The 15,721-nt window shown below is 36.3% G+C and overlaps 1 protein-coding gene across 3 annotated transcripts in view; it reads right to left on the bottom strand.

Moving 5' to 3' along the window:
- Nucleotides 1–15,721, bottom strand: part of ARHGEF10 (Rho guanine nucleotide exchange factor 10) — a 174,823-nt gene that overhangs the window by 103,238 nt on the left and 55,864 nt on the right. For all 3 annotated transcript variants that reach the window (XM_063442906.1, XM_063442909.1, XM_063442907.1), the window contains 3 exons: nt 14,388–14,500; nt 3,175–3,252; nt 1,177–1,356 (listed from right to left, as the gene is read on the bottom strand). In XM_063442906.1, the coding sequence (XP_063298976.1) occupies nt 1,177–1,356; nt 3,175–3,252; nt 14,388–14,500 (371 nt within the window). The remainder of the gene's footprint in view (nt 1–1,176; nt 1,357–3,174; nt 3,253–14,387; nt 14,501–15,721) is intronic.

The raw sequence follows: 15,721 nt of genomic DNA, 5'->3' as shown, positions 1-15,721 counted from the left end.
GATAATTTGAATGGCATTAAAGATTATTAGTATTATTCAACACTACTGTGAGTCAGCAGTGTTAAACGTGGCTTGTTTGTGCTGCCGTCATAGGCGACCTTGATTATTACGGTTTTCAGATTTTGAAACTTTACTATTCTTTTATATGTCAATATAATATCTTCTCATGGAACTTGGCTATGTCTAAGTAATCATACGTCAACGCATATTTCAGTGGATGACCAGAGAGTAAACTGCTCTCTTATTAATCTTTATGACGCAAAATTAATATTACATATTCTGAGCTTTAAAAAGGTGGAATTTGTGTTATACAGTTTGTTTCATCTAGCAGTCAACACTAGGATGAATGGGCTCACCTAGGTATATTTGGAAATGTTAGCCTTCTGATGAGTCATATATTATTCAATTAAACACACTCACTGCTTAATTATTTAATCAATCTCAAGAGTTACAAGTCAACAGATTCAAAGGTAATTTTATGAAAATGAAATATGGTTTAAGACATAATTTATTTTTATTTTTTTATCACAAATGTATGTAGAGACCTGCAAACATCAGATTCCTACGCTTGATTCCTCACTGATGTTCATTAGGTATCTCATGACTGGCAGCCTACAGCTGTGTTACTGCCATATTTTCTATACTATGGCAACATAAATGGACACAAAGTGAAACATTACAAAAAACAACATGTATACAGCTGCACTGAGTATTCAGCTCTTAGAGGCTCACAGTATCGTGTAGTGAATTCTGAAATACCATCATCTTAATAGCACTGTATCTGACAATCTACTTATCAGTTCCAAGAACAGATTGCAACCAAACTTCACTGAAACGTGTAAAGAATGTTTTCAACATATGAAGGTTATGTAGGAAGGTTCATATCAAATAAACTTTGAAAGTTTCTGGATTTTAGAACAGCGTGAGATTAGATAGGGAGTGAAACTAGTGAGGAGGATCTTGTCCAGGTTTGGATTTCTGGTAAGTTTTAATTTATTCATAGGGTGTTTTTACTTAGAAAAAGGAGGCATCTGGTTAATAGTGCCTAATAGGGTATACTGAGGCAAATAATTGATTAAGCAAAAAAAGGGTTACATCCAGTTTACCTTTCAATAAATGTACTATAACAACATCAAATATGCTGTGAGGCACACAGGCAATTATCATTTTACTTACTGATGCTACAAATACATCTCCAATCATTTCTACAGAGTCCCATTCTGACACACGGCTAGCCAGAGCAATCTGGAACAAAGAGTGACACTGGAGGATTTCCTTAATTCGATAAAAGACTATTTTCAACTTTCTTTCACTCAGTAACTTTGTTTCCATTTCACACAAAGGTTTCTCGTATTGCTGCATTAATATAAACAAAAACAAAACATATGTTTCAAATTCCAAAGTTATTGCTTTTTAAAGGGTTATTTTAAACTTAAATCTTTATAACAATCACACCCTTCAGTTTGCAATGAGTACTTTTATTGACAGATCATGAATTGTGTGATAAACACCACCAACTTATATAAAACAAATTAGAAAATAAGGTGAATAATAGTTAAGTTTACCAACTTAAATATCAATATTACAATAACAAATTTCAAAAACAACAGCTTTTGACCGATATTTAAAAATTTCTTAAACACTTTCTCCATTGAAAAAATTGCTTATAAACTATGCAAATTAGAGCCAATAAATCACTCACATAACTAATGTGATATACTGTGTCTTTAAATGATAACTCCCTGATAAGAAGTATGGTGATAGAAATAAAGATAGCTGATAGCTCTCAACAGGTTTGCACTGGACTACTTACACAACATGGCCTCAGAGAGAAACATTAATAGCAATATTTAACAAACACTTCATAAAATGGCAGCCAACATGCTAACTTAGAATAAAAAAAAAAATGTTCTCATTATACAACCAGCTAAACCTGACAGTTTTTATCTATGTAATAATTTAAAACATGGAACACGTTTAAGCCCAAGCACAAAAACAAGATCATACCCTTGCAGTCTTGCTGCTCAATTCTCTGGCATTTAGGATTTAATTAACTTTGCTTATGCAGCCCAAGCCACAGCTTCCCTGGCTGAGACTCCCCCTGCCTCTCTCTACACACTTCCTGAAAAAAAAAGTCTAAAATATCAAGCTCCCCTATTTTACAGTTGGTTTAATTTAGAATGTTTTATCCCTTGTTCTGCTAACAACCAGTTAGAGTCTTCAATAGCCTACTTTGTGTGATTAAAGTTCAATTAACTTAGAAGGAAGGAAGAACATAAAAATCAAACCGACTATGCTGTAATATCTGATTAAAAAAGAAACCATTTTTTTCATGGAGACATTTTAAGTCACATCCTAAGGAGGTATGGCGAGATCTGCATAAACAAAACCAAAAGTGATTTAATATATTGTAAAGCGCTACGGAATGTGTTGGCGCTATATAAATGCCAATAATAAAAATAAAATAAATAACTCCTAAAAAGGCAGAAAATTGAGCAGTGAGACTGCAGGGACATGGTCTATACACCAATGCTTCATAAAGCTAAAATTGTTTTGGTGCTTCGAGTATCCCTTTCCACACTCTAACTGTGAGCACAACAGGTCGGGTTATATCTCTGAGAATCTAGGCTAGCTCAACAATCAAACTTTAGTTTATGTATTGCCAGGTCTTACTTGGTGAACAGTAATGAGAAAAGACAATTAGGTGATGGTTTGCAGCAGCTCAAACAGATTTTGCATGTTCAATGGGCTTGTAAAATTACACGTGCTAAACTACTCAAATTTTGTTCTTTACATGTTGGACAAATCTAGCAAATGCAACAGGAATTTCACTGCAACTATGTATATATTAGAGAGCTACATCTTTAGTGATGTATTTTAAGTTGAGCCATCCATAAACTAATCTACAATTGAAACTGTATAGTTTTTTTTTTTTTTTTCTTTTTATGGGTGATGAAATTGCATTTGTATATTAGCTATAACCAAAGGCTTCTAAAGTTGTGCTCTATTGATGCCCTAAATTGGGTTTAATACAATAAAAAAAAAATCAAACTAAATTTTTGACCTGTCATTTTCCAAAGGAAGCATGAACCCAAGTTCTCTCACAACCACCAGCTCATGAAGATTAAATCTCTTGCAAATATTTTAATCTACATTTATGAATCTTTAGATTACCTCTAAAATTCTCTTCAATGACTCCATATAGTTTTTTTCGCTATCCACAATCGACCCAAGAATGTACCGTCTTACCACCTATAAAGAAAATGTACAAATGATATAATTATATCTTTTTAGCTTTACGGTCAAAGTAAAACTACAGCATTAGGAATACAAACCTGTGTTCCTAACCATAAAATGACCCTGTCCCTAGTTATATATAGTCACCCCATTATTCCATTAAAGGAACACTATATTATTAGTCATACAAAGCTGTATTCCTAACACTATACTGTCTCTCTGCTCCCAACCATAACACACTGGTATTGGTAGGTCCCAAAAACATGCCTGCAGATGGGGGCATTTATTCTAGATCTTCTAGGAAATTAACCCTATGGTTAGGTAGGTCCCAGGGAGACTGAGGTATCTGTATCTGCTTATTAGGATTTGAACTCTATGGTTAAGTAGGTCCCAGGGACTGAGGTATTGGTGTTTATTTGCATAAGGATTAGGATCCAGGGTACCTGGAGACTGAGGTATATTTTAAGACCTCCCCTTTTATTTTCCCTTTATCTAGGATTTCTGATATCCTGTAATGTACACAATGTAAAAAAATAAACACACACACATACAATATATATATATATATATATATATATATATATATATATATATATATATATATCAAGATAAAGTGATTTTTCACTAGTGGTACTACCTTTGCAGTCTTGCTCTCTTGTGGTGCTTGTCTTCATTAGTTATTATTTATGTTCTACTTTTCCACCTTGTTTGGTGGCGGTCACCCTTGCTGCCCTGTTGTGTATTTGTACCCCACCTCATCTAGACTGTAAGCTCATTTGAGTAGGGTCCTCACCTACCTATTGTTCCTGTGTCACTGTGTAATTGTTTCATGTATTGTAAATTTCCCTCCTTTCATAATATTGTAAAGCATTGCGGAAGTAGTTGGAGCTATATAAATACCAATAATAATAATAATAATAATAATAATAATAATGTTCTAGATAGGATTATGCCCTAAAACATTACCCATGCAACCTTGTTGTACATTTGAGGCTTCTGTTTAGTAATATACTTCAATAGTTAATGATTCATTTTTGGAGTATGTCCAGAAATGACCATTCCATTAATAAATTATGCAGTGTCTCAAGTTGCATTTTTTTGTGTGATGTTAACAATTTTGAGAGAGAAAAATGGAGGATAAGGGTTGGGGCAAACTACATTGGACCCAATGAAAATGAAGGATTAAGGGAGATAAGATGGTAGAGATAATAAAAAAACAAACAAAAAAAAAAAACAGAGAACCACTTTTCCTTACTGTAATCAACTTTATCACAGTAACACACAGATTCCCGAAAATAGCCTCTCATTGACCAGGGGTTAAAGGGACACTGTAGTCACTATAGCCATTTCATCTCTTTGAATTGTTTAGAGCACCTGGAGTACCTTGGCACTTTTCCTCCATTCAGAGTTAAACCGCTTTACAGTAGTTTTACCCTAAATAAGAGGCCCTGGCCACCCACAGTACAGCCTTTTTCTGGAGGTGTGGCTAAGGCAGAGATTACACACTTCCTTGTAGTCACTATGCAAAGCTTGAGTTAGAGGCAAACCATATGCCTACACAATCACAGTCTGACAAAAAAAAGGTTAAACCTGTGCTGCAGCAGCTCCACACTGTAGTCCCAGCAGTGTAATTTGGAAAACAATGAAGGAAAGAGAGTCCTGCACATCCAGTATAATTGTGCACACCCAGGTGCTACCACAGTGTATTGGATGACAAAATACAGACCGCAAACGTTTCGGGTGAGAGCCCTTTCTCAATGCTAATTCCTAGTAGTCATACTCTTTATGCGGTCAGTTGGAGCTCTGATAGGTTAAACGCAGTCAGCTGACACTCTCAACCAATCACAGCTGCCCTTTGCTTTTCAGTCCAATTTTTCCTCGTTAGCCAAAGCAGCACAGAGAGGATGGGCTTCTAGGGATTCTCATTTATTATTTAAACATAAAAACATTAAAAATGGTTTATAATTTCTGGGAAAACCCTGGCGCCATAATTGAATAATCCATTTAATGAGATGAAGCAGAGACGGTGCCTACAGTGTCCCTTTAACCAAATCCCTTCATCTCATGATACATCTGGTAAGTCATTGGCCCTCAAGGAGTTAGTTTTATGTAATTTACACTTGCTCAACAGTGCTTACTGAAAGCACAGTGAATACAACAAAATGATAGGATTTAGATACGATTAGCACAGGAGAGCGGAACTGCAGCTTGATCTGTGTGGGCTGAAGTGGCTTATATAATAACAATACCGTATTATGGAAAGTAAAGTTGATTATAATGCATTATAGACATTATCGTTATGTTGCCATATTTGCTGATGTTTGAAATTGAGCATGAAATGATTGCTTCAGTGATAAGAGGGCTGCCTGGAGTTACCATGGAAATGTTCTACTTTAGTGTTGTTAAATAACACATTTAAAAAAAAAAAAAATGTTCATATGTTGAAAAATTCAACAGCATACCTTATGTTTCCAAACAAAATACTTTCTGCGTTTGCCTCCTTCAATTTGTTTATTTGTCATTTTGTTTAACGATTAAAGTACGGTAAATCCATAAATTGTTGAAATGCAAAAATCAGCACCTAAGGACCAATATAACTGGCTGCAGAAATGTCAGTATAAAACATCATCTTTGAGTTCTAGAATTTTCTAACATTCTTAAAATAACATCATCTATCATTCTTGGAAATCTAAATGCTTGAATATTAATTAAAACACAGCAAAATATCTAATTGGACACTGAGAAACATAAAATTGTATACATTTTGCTTTCTCTTTCTATTTAAAAATACAGCACTTTGCAAAATATTAAGAACTTACTTTTTTTTTTTTTAACACAGGATGTTGTGCAACATTTTTCCTCATGCTTTTAGTTTTGCCATTCAGACATTATTTAATTGGTAGTAATAAATATTGATCAGATTTAATATGGACATTTTCTAATATGATTCAAATATTAAGCAGAGAATCCAGGCACTTAAACAAATCCTTTTAGGGTGCAGATTGTTTAATGAGTGACCAGACCGTGTTTTAATTTTCTTACCAGTAAGGACCAGGGCTGTTTTTACATTTCTGCTGTGATTGTGTTTAGCTATATTTTTCTTTTACTCATTTACTGTGCCCACACATATTATATACAGTTTTTCTCGCCATTAAATGGTCTTTCTAAAGATACAATTATTTTCATCATATCATATAATTTACTATACATTTTTTTATAAAATAAGATGAATTAGGGGGCGGGGCCTGCTGGGGAGCTGAACAGACGCATGCAGCATGAGCTCCCGTCTGAATACTCACTTTACATGAAATTAACCCGACTTCCAAGCTATTTAATCCCCTGTAATTGCATCACCCATGTCAGGGAAGCAAAGGAGATCATAATGCGACGTTTTAAGAACGGCTGAGACACGGGAAACGCGGGCTACATCACTGGGGCCTACTGCAGCACTAATCGACCCGATTTGCGGCCTGGGAAGAGGCGAGGGCGCGGGTGAGGCGGCCGATCACCCAGCCTGGAGCCCCCTAGAAGCAGATCTCGAAGCGACAGAAGACCATCCACCAACCCCCCCGCCGGTAAGGGATATCCCGGCACCAACTGTACAGTTACAGCAGAGACACACGTCCCAAGGCCTGCTCGAGCCAAGAATCACCAACCCCAAAATGGCGGATGCCACGCGCCAGCCGGCAAGCATGGGGGCCTGTGGGGACCCAGAGACTAACTCACTTACAAAGCTTGACGAGATTTTCGCTGCCTTCTGGGCCAAGATATCGTCGAGGAAGCTGAACACGGTTCCAGTCAAACAGGCTATTACTGCACCTACACCCCCGGCAATTTCATGCCTTCAGGGCGGTAGCAGAATGACAACCGCTGGAGGCTCCTTAAAGAGGTGCAGACGTCGGGACCGTCGGCACAGGCAGAAACAAAAAGTCTGCCCCACGCCTAACATCCACCCTCACCCTAACTCACCACCCTAACTCCGAACCAGAATGGAAGCACCTTCCCCAGCAGGGCAGCACCGACCCCCCGACAACGTAAACCTCCGCCAACACCTGCTGGACGCCTGGCACCTACTCATCTTCATGCCTCCAACACTCCATGTGACAAGGGTACTGGGGCACTGTAGCTGGCACCCAGAGGGGATCGGGTGAACAGAGGCAGAGACCCGGAGTCTGCCAGGCATATTTCACCACAGCTGGACTTCCTCACCATGCCCCCTAATACAAGAAATATTCGCTGCACACTAGCTTAATGCACAGCACAGTAATAGTCCTTAACCTGTTATTCTTTTATTTTGCGCAGAGTTTTTGTGCTTAATTCTTACCTGAGTTTATTTTAACAGTTCATGCATTGTGTTATCAGCTAGAACAACTAATGGGGCAGCCCAAGCATGTTAAAAATTGCAGAAATACGGTTGGTTTAAATTTACATTTAACACCGAACTATCATTGACTCAAACATAAAAATCTTCTTCTCAAATGCAATGCTACACACCTTACCGTAACTTTAAGCATAACTTGCCTGAGCATATGCATAATATCGAGTCTAGCATGTTTACTATAAAATATTGCTGTCTTAAAACCTGTAATCTCCATGTTATATAAAAAAGTGCTGTTCAAACTGCCGCACTCGGAAATGCTATGACAACGCTTGCAGTTGCTGTTGTGGCTCTGCACGCATGCTGTTCATATATGCACAATAAAAATAAAGAATTTAAAAAAATAAAAAATAAGATGAATTCAAAAAAACACACTTATGTATCCACAACCGTCAAAAAACACCCATGCTAAATAGTTTCTAAATTTTGTCCTGAGTTTAGAAATACCCAATGTTAACATGTTTTTAGCTTTTTTTGGAAAGTTATAGTACAATAAGTACAAGTTTTTCAAACCATTTTTCCCCCCAAACTTAACGACAATTAACATTGTGACACTGATATCTGTCAAGAATCCCAGAATAACCCTTCATATGTATATAATGTTTAGACAACCTAAGGTATTAAACTTGGGGTATTTTGACTCTTTTCATGCAACGCTTTCACCACCAATATATCCCAAATTAAAAAACAAACAAAAACATGCACAAATAGCTTTTTGACACAAATAGCAATTAAAAAATATATGTACAGAGAACTCTAAGGGTTACTGCCAAAAAACACCCCAATATGTGTTCAGCAACATCTCCTGAGTACAAAGATACTACCCATGTGTAGGTGTATCTGGTTCTTTGGGGGCTAAAAGACCTTACTTGGAGGGAGCGCTTTCCAGTTTTCCAACTTGTATTTTTCACAGATGGTCATCATGCACCATGTCCTATTTGGGACATTTTTGAAGCCAGCCAATGTAATTTTTCCCCATTAAACCATATATTTTTAAAACGAAGACACCCTAGGGTATTTCAAATGATGGTATTTTAACACTTTCCATTCACTCATTCTACCACCAGTCTTTGTCAAACTTTTGGGTAGTCATATTTTTGTGTTATTTTTATTTCACATTGTACTTTGGGCATGGATTCTCAGTTCCTGCTATATGTTACTGACAGAGAACACCCCAATATATGTTCAGCAACATCTACTGAGTATAACAGTGCCCCCAATGTACATGTTTTATGGGCTTTTGCAAACTTACAGGGGTTAAATGTAGGGATTTCCCCCTTTCCATGTTTGCACATTGAAATTTGGCAGATTGGTTTGCTGGGCCTATGTTGCCTTTGAGAACGTATGGCAGCCCAGGAATGAAAATTAACTCCATCATGGCATTCCATTTGTAAAAGTAGACAAACAACGGTATTTAATGGGGAATGTCCAGTCTTTTTTAGTAGCCATAGTCACAAACCAAGGCTAAAACAAAAGTTTATATTTGCTTTTTTGCGTGTTTCACACAAACTGCCATTTCACCGATGATATAATATATAATATGGTAGAATACATTTTACTGCTCTAAAACACTCATATTTGTGTAGAGTAATGTCTCACGAGTACAACAGTACCCCTCAAGTACAGGTTTTATGGTGATTTGGAAAGTTACAGGGACAAACATAAGATTTGCCAATTTCTGTTTTTGTAAATTGCTATTTGCCAGATTGGCTATTTTGCCTTTGAGACGGTATGGCAGCCCAGAAATGAAAATTAACCCCACCATAACATACAATTTGAAAAGGTAGACAACCCAGGGTATTCAAAATTGGGTATATCCAGTCTTTTGTAGTAGCCACTTAGCCACAAACGCTTGCCAAAGTTAGCTTTCATATTTGTTTTTTGCCTTTTTTTTTACACAAAAACTGCTTTTTTACTGGCGATTTCATCGTTGTGATACATTTTACGGTTTTAAACACTCATATTTGTGGTCAGCGAAGTCTCCCGAGTATAACAATACACCCCAAGGTTTTATGGTGTTTTGTAAAGTTTCAGGGTTCAATATAGGGCTTGCCAATTAAATTCTCTAGACTGTCTGTACAATATATTACAAAATAATGAAATAATTACAAGTGTAGTTTGAGATATGTGTGTAAATATCTCAAAGTACAATTATAATGAAATCATATATATGCATTATATATGGATAATATACTATAAAATGCTTTCATTATTTTATAATAGATTATACATATATAATATATGTATAACATTTTATTTTTTTATTTTTTTTACTTTTAGCAACCTGGGAACTGCTGGCAGCTCAGACAGTCCCCCTGCTGGCAGCTCCATAGATTCCTATTGCGGCCAAGTGATCATGGTGATCATGGTGATCACATGGCCCTGGAGGGCCGCAGGGGGACTGCTGGGGTCTCTACAGGTCCCCCCTGTATTACTTTGTTATTTAGTCACCCATCATGGTTATATATTCTTTTTAGTTTACTGAATATAGTATATAACACCCTCTCTAGACATATCCGCTTAGCCTGAAGTTACTTTATTTTAAAAAAAAATGTTTTAATTGTGCAGTTTTATTGAAGCCATGCAAATGCCGTCTCATGTTTTATTTTGTACTTTCAACAGCTGTTGTGGCTGGGCAAGTATTTTTTCATGTATTACTATGCCTGACTAAAATAAAGAATTATAAAAAAAAAATTGTAAAAAAAAAAAAAAAAAATTGTAAAAAAAAAATAAAACGCAAAACATTTTTAAATTTTTTTTTTTTTTTTTTTTTTTTTTAAAAAGGACGTTTCAGCCTTCGTTGGCTTTTATCAAGTCATCACGCTGTAATTTTTGTCAAATATAAACATATGCTGGTGGACATAGATACATTGTTTGGGAGAGATGTAGGTAGAGTAACAGATCTTGATATTGTTTGGGATGTTAGAACACAATTAGACTATCCCAATGAAGACAGTGCACAGTAATGGTTGCTTATCAAGTCTCCAGGAACTCATATTATTCTTAAAGGAGCACTATAGTCAACATATAAAAGCAAGAAAGACAGGTCCCCTAGCCTTCTTTCTTGCGTTTATATTAACTACCCCTTAATAAAAAATAGTTTTGAGTCCTTATTATAGCTCAAACTTACCTCTGTTCCAGCGCTGAGCTCTTCGGCAGGCCGTACCCCCTATTCTGTCAAAATGATGAAGTAGCAGGACTAAATCAGACGCTTCTCTTAAAGAAGCGTCATAGCAATCTGGTGTGCATGCATGCTTTAATTGCCGCACTAGGAAGGAACACAGCAGTCTACCGCGCATGAGCGCGGAATGCACGTTCATGAGCTCAGCTGACTGACAGCTCAGCTCGCCGTCTATGCCCGCCCCCCTCCTACCGCAACCCTCCAGCCTAATGTATATAGTATACAAACACTATATATAGAGAGGTCTCTATATATATAGTGTTTGTACACACACACACACACTGAAAATAAATATTGTTAAACATACACACACACACACTCTATCCATCTAATTCTATCCATCTATTTCTTACACACACTCCCACCCACACTCACTTTCTCACCCTCACTCACAAGAGAGCCGCTCTGTGTGCAGGAGATCTTATCTACCCACACTGTCACCTCTGATTGCTGACAGCCTCTGGGGTTACTACAGGAATCAGGATGTGCGTTCAAAGTGCCTACTGTGTCCTGATAGCACGTTTGATGTTTTCAACCAAGCGTGAAGACATCAAACGTGATGAATGCGAATGAGGCAGCACTGAACTCGGAAGTCCCTCTGGTGGCCATCTGAGTGACTGCCACTGGAGGCGTTCCTAGCTTACAAGGTAAACATTGTATTTTCTATGAAAATACAGGGTTTACATAAGAAAGGCTACAGGGAGCTATTGTTCTCACCTGAACAACCCCATTAAGCTGAAGTTGTTCAAGTTACTATAGTGTCCCTTTAAATTTTTGTAAAGTGTATTTCAATTTTATATATATTTCCTTTTCTGTAGTAAAATGTAGCCTTTTCATCTTTTGTAACCCTCTCCATATGTATTTTGGTTACCCCCACAACTCCTTGTTACAACCAGGTTACATACACTTTGAAAAAAACTTTTTGAGAAGGCGAAATGCGCTACTGTTTTTATTATATACTTTAATATATTTTAATGTTTGGGTTTCTTTTTAAACAGTTTAAAGTCCTGCAGATGGGTGCAATTATTATTAAAGGTTTTGTCTTTTGCACCTGGCAGTCCACATAGAGAAAGCATAAAGAGAAGAGAAGAACCTAAACAATTATTCAAATAATTGGTTCTCATTGGCAATGATGCCCTGACTATGCCTTGTCTGAACTGGATTATGATGTCATTACCTAAAACTTTAATATAAATTTGAAAGAAAAATGTGCATTTTGAGAAAAAAGTTAACCCAAGTAATGGGTGATTTTCTAATTTTCTTTATTCAATGTTATAAACTCCAAAGATGCATAAGAGTACGATTGGGGAGTACCAGGCACAGCCTAATGCGTCCTCTACACAAGCAACAGGGAGATCAGAAGAAGATCTCCCTTACCATTGCCTGTACTCTCTCTCTCTGTTTTGAGGGAGCTTTCATTTGAGCCGCCACTTCCAGAGGTTTATTTTATTTTTTTCATCATCTTGTCCAGCCTGGAAGAGTGGTGGTGAGAAGTGAGAAGGGATGGCAGCAAGTTGCTACTCGCTGTAACAGTAATGATGCAATGGAAAGCTAAATGCTGACGGGATTTCTAATGACATCATACCCCGGCGGCAAACAGTCTGGAACATAGAGGGCAGGATGGGGAGGCATCCCCATCAACACATTGAGAAATCCAGGCAGAATCTGGTAACTGACAGCTTAATGAGAGTGTACTGTATATGTCAGTGAGTGTGTGTCAATAAGTTTGCATGGGTCACTCTGTGAGTGTTAGTAAGTGTGTAGGGGGTCGCTGTGTGTGCATGTGAGTGTGTATTGAATACAGATTAAAGAACAGTGCACACACAAAAATACAGTTTTCAATTTTATAAGGCTACTTAAAATAAATCACCTATCTCAGCAAATAAATATGGGGATTCAGTTACACCATATGGCCACATAGTGCTAATCCCACCACTAAGCCACAGCACCCCAATATCTATAAGTCTTCATTAATTGAAATGTGAGAAACAAATTACATTGGGTTAGTGCTAAACGAAGTAAACAGCATTTAATTAATTTGTTGTAAGAGCATTGCCTTACACTACTAGTATGTCCTGGGGATGTTACTATAACCCAATTTAATGGTACTCATTTTATCTACCTCAGAAGGATAAAGGGCTAAGTCAAGGGTGAAACAGATTCTACTGATGATGCCTAAGCCCACTGAGCTATCTCAAATAAATTGTTATGAATTGTAAATAATAATATATGTGTCACATTGCCACAACTTTGCCCATACCATATAACCCACACAGGCACAATCAATGCACACAGGCACTCATTTCATACAAAGTATGATGTCTTCATATGAAGACAAACATTAATGCTGCCTTTTTAATTCCCAGATTTATTGCATTATTTACCATAGAAAGGCCTATTTGATATCCATCAGTTTGTAGTTTCTATTTTATGTTTCCTATTTAAAGGGCAATGCATTCCTATCCCCCTCCTGCTCAGTACACTTTTTCAAAGATTGTTGTTCTGCTTTTATTTTCTTTCAGGACAAAAGAAAAACATGTATAGTAGTGGAACTAACTGTAGGAAGCGGGAAAACCAAGAGCTTCAAAAAGGTGTGTATATTTGTCCAGGCTCCAGACACTTTAAAACATATATACACATATCTTTGAAATTAATTATTTGACTTTTGCTAGACTGTCCACTTAAATAAGAGGAACCAAAATCAATGAAGAACCAAAAATATTTTTTTTTTCTTTTTATAGACCCTTTATATGTCTTTGATGTACCAAAGGTTCATTATAACCCATTATTATTACATAATGTGGAGGCAAAATATAACCCATTAACTTACCATAGTTTCATTACAAACAGGGCATAATTTTAAAATAAAAGAACACCACCACAGACAAATGTATAGCAAAGCTCTTGCAATCACAATTTAATTAGGCCAAATTACATGTTTTCTGCACTACCTATCACAGGGATTCTCTCATCCCAAGAATAGTATTTTTAAGACATGCTTATGTACACTAAAGCAATCAATTGAACAATATATGCACTAATTCTAGGCTTGTCACCTTCCAAGAATTGAATGAGAACTTACGATTGTCAGTGATATATGTACAACTTGTTTGACTGTTATAAAGAACCCTATGTCTATGTGCCATAGTCGTAGGCGGATGTACTAAAAACGCTGGTAAATGCAAAAAAAAAACTACACAAAATAAAGATTGTCAAATAAATAAATAAATAAATGAATAGTGTTTTGTTTGTTTTTTTGGCAAAGTATCCTATTCCCCAACACAAAATGTCCAACCAGCCTTTAATTGCTCAACCAATAATTGAAAGAGAAAATAAAAAAGGTTTACATCTTGCCTCTGGCCTAACACACTTCTAAGCCTGTGATGGGTAGGTGTCTATGGGATTTGCATTGAGTTCCCACTTAAACAGTGGGACATACATGATTGGCTAATACAGCCCTCGTCTATACAGAAGATAAAGCTTAGGCATATATATATATATATATATATCCACAATGCATGAATGGGGTGGGGGATCCAGTCTGGATTGACAGGTTAGTAAAATAATAAATAGAAATAAATCTCAAAGCACCTGTTGCTGTGTTAATCCTTCTGGCATTGGAGTCATAATTGCTTCTGTGTGCATGCAGTCCACATCTATAAACAAATTCAGTTCTTCATCCTCCAGACAGGCTGATTTCCGATCTAAACAGACCATTAAGATAAATGATATGAAACCAGAACAGTAAAGCATAATACACAAAAGTACTGAACTATATGAATGTACATAAAAAGCACAAAATAAAATCAAATATCATACTTCTATATTGGTGTTAAACACAGTAGAATATATATATATATATATATATAAAAAAAATAAAAAAACTCAGAACCCCCAAAAAATTCATTAAAAATTAACTATATTTACTAGAATGAAAAACAAAAAATAAGGTGCACTGTGCACCTTATTTTTTGTTTTTCATTTTAGAAAGTGTTTATTTGGGCTTGTACACTGCGTGAGGTGCAGCTTCTTTTTAATAAGTTTCTTTGGTCTGTTTCTAGCGCTATTAATACTTGTTAGTTTTTTCGTTTATATTTACTATAAGCAGATACATGGATTCTGTATTCTGTGCAATTTACAAATTGCATTATTCCCATTGGGTATTGATAAAAAAAAAATACATATATTTATATTAATAGTTAATTACAGCAAATTGAAATATTTAGTATGCACAAATGTATGGATGTGAATATGCATAAAAAAGTAACCCCTGACCTCCCAAACTCTTGGTATCAAAGAAACTGCTGACTATCCTCAAACATATGTATGCACAGGATTAGCCATGTTTCCCAGTACAAAATGATTTTATTTAGAATTACAATAACCTCTTCCAGTGATCCATTGCAGCTCTGAAGCCGATGGAAGTCAAGTGCTCTGCTAGGTCTTTGTGAGACAAGTACAGATAGAATGGGTTGATATCAATGCCTCCGCACCCCTGGAGACTGGTACACAGACAGGAGGTCTACTATACCAGCATCTAAAGGGCCGGATGGACAGCACGTTGAAGGAAGGATTGGGGAAGGGAGAAACAAGGCTATGTTACAGGATACAGAACCTCAGCATTGGCTGAGTCTCCAGCCTGCATTTTAAATGTTATATATTTATTGTATAGGATATTACAGCCACATGCAGATCAATTTCATATTCTGCTGCCACTTTGGGAATCTGAATTCCATAGTATACCACTATTGTATTAAAAAAATGCATGCTTTATATTTGAGCTGTTTTTTATTTATATTACATCTACCAAATGTTGTCATTTTATACCATTTTAAATCCATCTGAATAAATGTATGAAAAATAATTATTTATACTTTCAAATTAATTATCTCCATAAGACTGCAAGGAATAAACAAGAGAAGTAA

The sequence above is a fragment of the Pelobates fuscus genome, chromosome 2, assembly GCF_036172605.1.
Source record: "Pelobates fuscus isolate aPelFus1 chromosome 2, aPelFus1.pri, whole genome shotgun sequence".
NCBI lineage: Eukaryota > Metazoa > Chordata > Amphibia > Anura > Pelobatidae > Pelobates > Pelobates fuscus.
This window is presented reverse-complemented; position numbering and strand designations above follow the sequence as displayed.